This window comes from Suncus etruscus, chromosome 1 (genome assembly GCF_024139225.1).
Source record: "Suncus etruscus isolate mSunEtr1 chromosome 1, mSunEtr1.pri.cur, whole genome shotgun sequence".
NCBI classification, from domain to species: Eukaryota; Metazoa; Chordata; class Mammalia; order Eulipotyphla; family Soricidae; genus Suncus; species Suncus etruscus.
In genome coordinates, this window is record NC_064848.1 from 184,171,135 (window position 1) to 184,172,608 (window position 1,474).

The 1,474-nt window shown below is 48.8% G+C and overlaps 1 protein-coding gene across 1 annotated transcript in view; it reads left to right on the forward strand.

Annotated features, from left to right (window-relative positions):
* GIP (gastric inhibitory polypeptide) overlaps positions 1–1,252 on the forward strand; it is a 7,771-nt gene extending 6,519 nt beyond the window's left edge. The window contains exon 5 of the mRNA XM_049766048.1: positions 1,240–1,252. Coding sequence (XP_049622005.1) covers positions 1,240–1,252 — 13 coding nt within the window. The remainder of the gene's footprint in view (positions 1–1,239) is intronic.
* Positions 1,253–1,474: the final 222 nt, after the last annotated feature.

Here is a 1,474-nt window from a genome sequence, read left to right on the forward strand (position 1 = left end):
CTGAACTTCTGTGTTTTCATGAAAATGGAAGCGATCTAGATCCGTCCAACATACTGTTACAGGTTTTATTTTATTTTTGTTTTTTGTTTTTGGGTCACACCTGGCGGTGCTCAGGGGTTACTCCTGGCTGTCTGCTCAGAAATAGCTCCTGGCAGGCACGGGGGACCATATGGGACACCGGGATTTGAACCAACCATCTTTGGTCCTAGATCGGCTGCGTGCAAGGCAAATGCCGCTGTGCTATCTCTCCTGGCCCCTGTTACAGGTTTTAAATAAAACAAACGATGCTTCGGGGATTAAAGAGATTGAACCTTGAGTAGGTCCCTTGATTTGTATACATAAGGCCAACCCAGGTGCAATCCTCAGCACAACATATAGTCCCCTGAGCCCTGCAAGGAGAGATCCCTGAGTGCAGTCAGAAGTAAGCCATGAAGCTGGAGAGATAGCACAGCATAGGACGTTTGTTTTGCAAGCAGCCGACCCAGGATGGACCCAGGTGCAATCCCTGGCATCCGATATGGTCCCCAGAGCCTGCCAGTAGCGACTTCTGAGCACAGAGTCAGGAGTAACCCCTGAGTGCCACTGGGTGTGACCCCAAAACCAAACCTCCTCTCCAAAAAAAAGGAGCAAATTGTGAGCACCATTGGCTGTATCTTTCCTCACACTATCCCCAAAAAATAAGCCAACAAAGAAAAAAAGGAGGGACCGGAGCGGTAGTGCAGTGGTAGGGCGCTTGCCTTGCATGCAGCTGACCCAGAATGGACCTGGGTTCAATCCCCAGACCCGGCGTCTCATATGGTCCCCCAAGCCAGGAGCGATTTCTGAGCCCATAGCCAGGAGTAACCCATGATTATCACTGGGTATACCCCCCCCCCACACACACACACATTAAAAAAAAAAAAAGGGAGAGATGATGCAGGGGAAAAGGTCCACTGGGAGTAATTTCTGAGTACAGAGGAATAACCTCTGAACATCGCCCAGCGTGGCAGCAAAACAAATCAAACAAAACTTAACAAGAGGAGAGGAGAGAAAATGTGACCCAAAACATTGGGAAAAGGTCTGAGCAAGTACCCAGAGAAGATGGTCTTGGCTTTGCTGAGCTATTTTGATTACTTATAATTAAACAGGTAATTTGAAGGTAAGAGCAGGTGAGCTATGGCTGGGCGCCAGGCTGGGTTTACTTTGCTGATTTTGAACTGATAGCGTCTCCTCTCCTCCCCCTCTCTCCACTCTCCCCAGGTTCCGTGACTAACAAACCCTGCTCTGCGCTGGACTCTGCCCTTCACCCTTGAGCTCCTGCCTCAGCCGCACCTCAGGGTACCCATAAGAAGCAAACCAATAAAGTTTCAGTTGACATAAATCTTGGTGCCTGCTGTCAAAATTTATTCAAACATTGGGGCTGGAGCGATAAGGGCATTTGCCTTGTACATGGTTCAATTAACTTCAATTCCTGGCATCCCATATGATGCCCTGA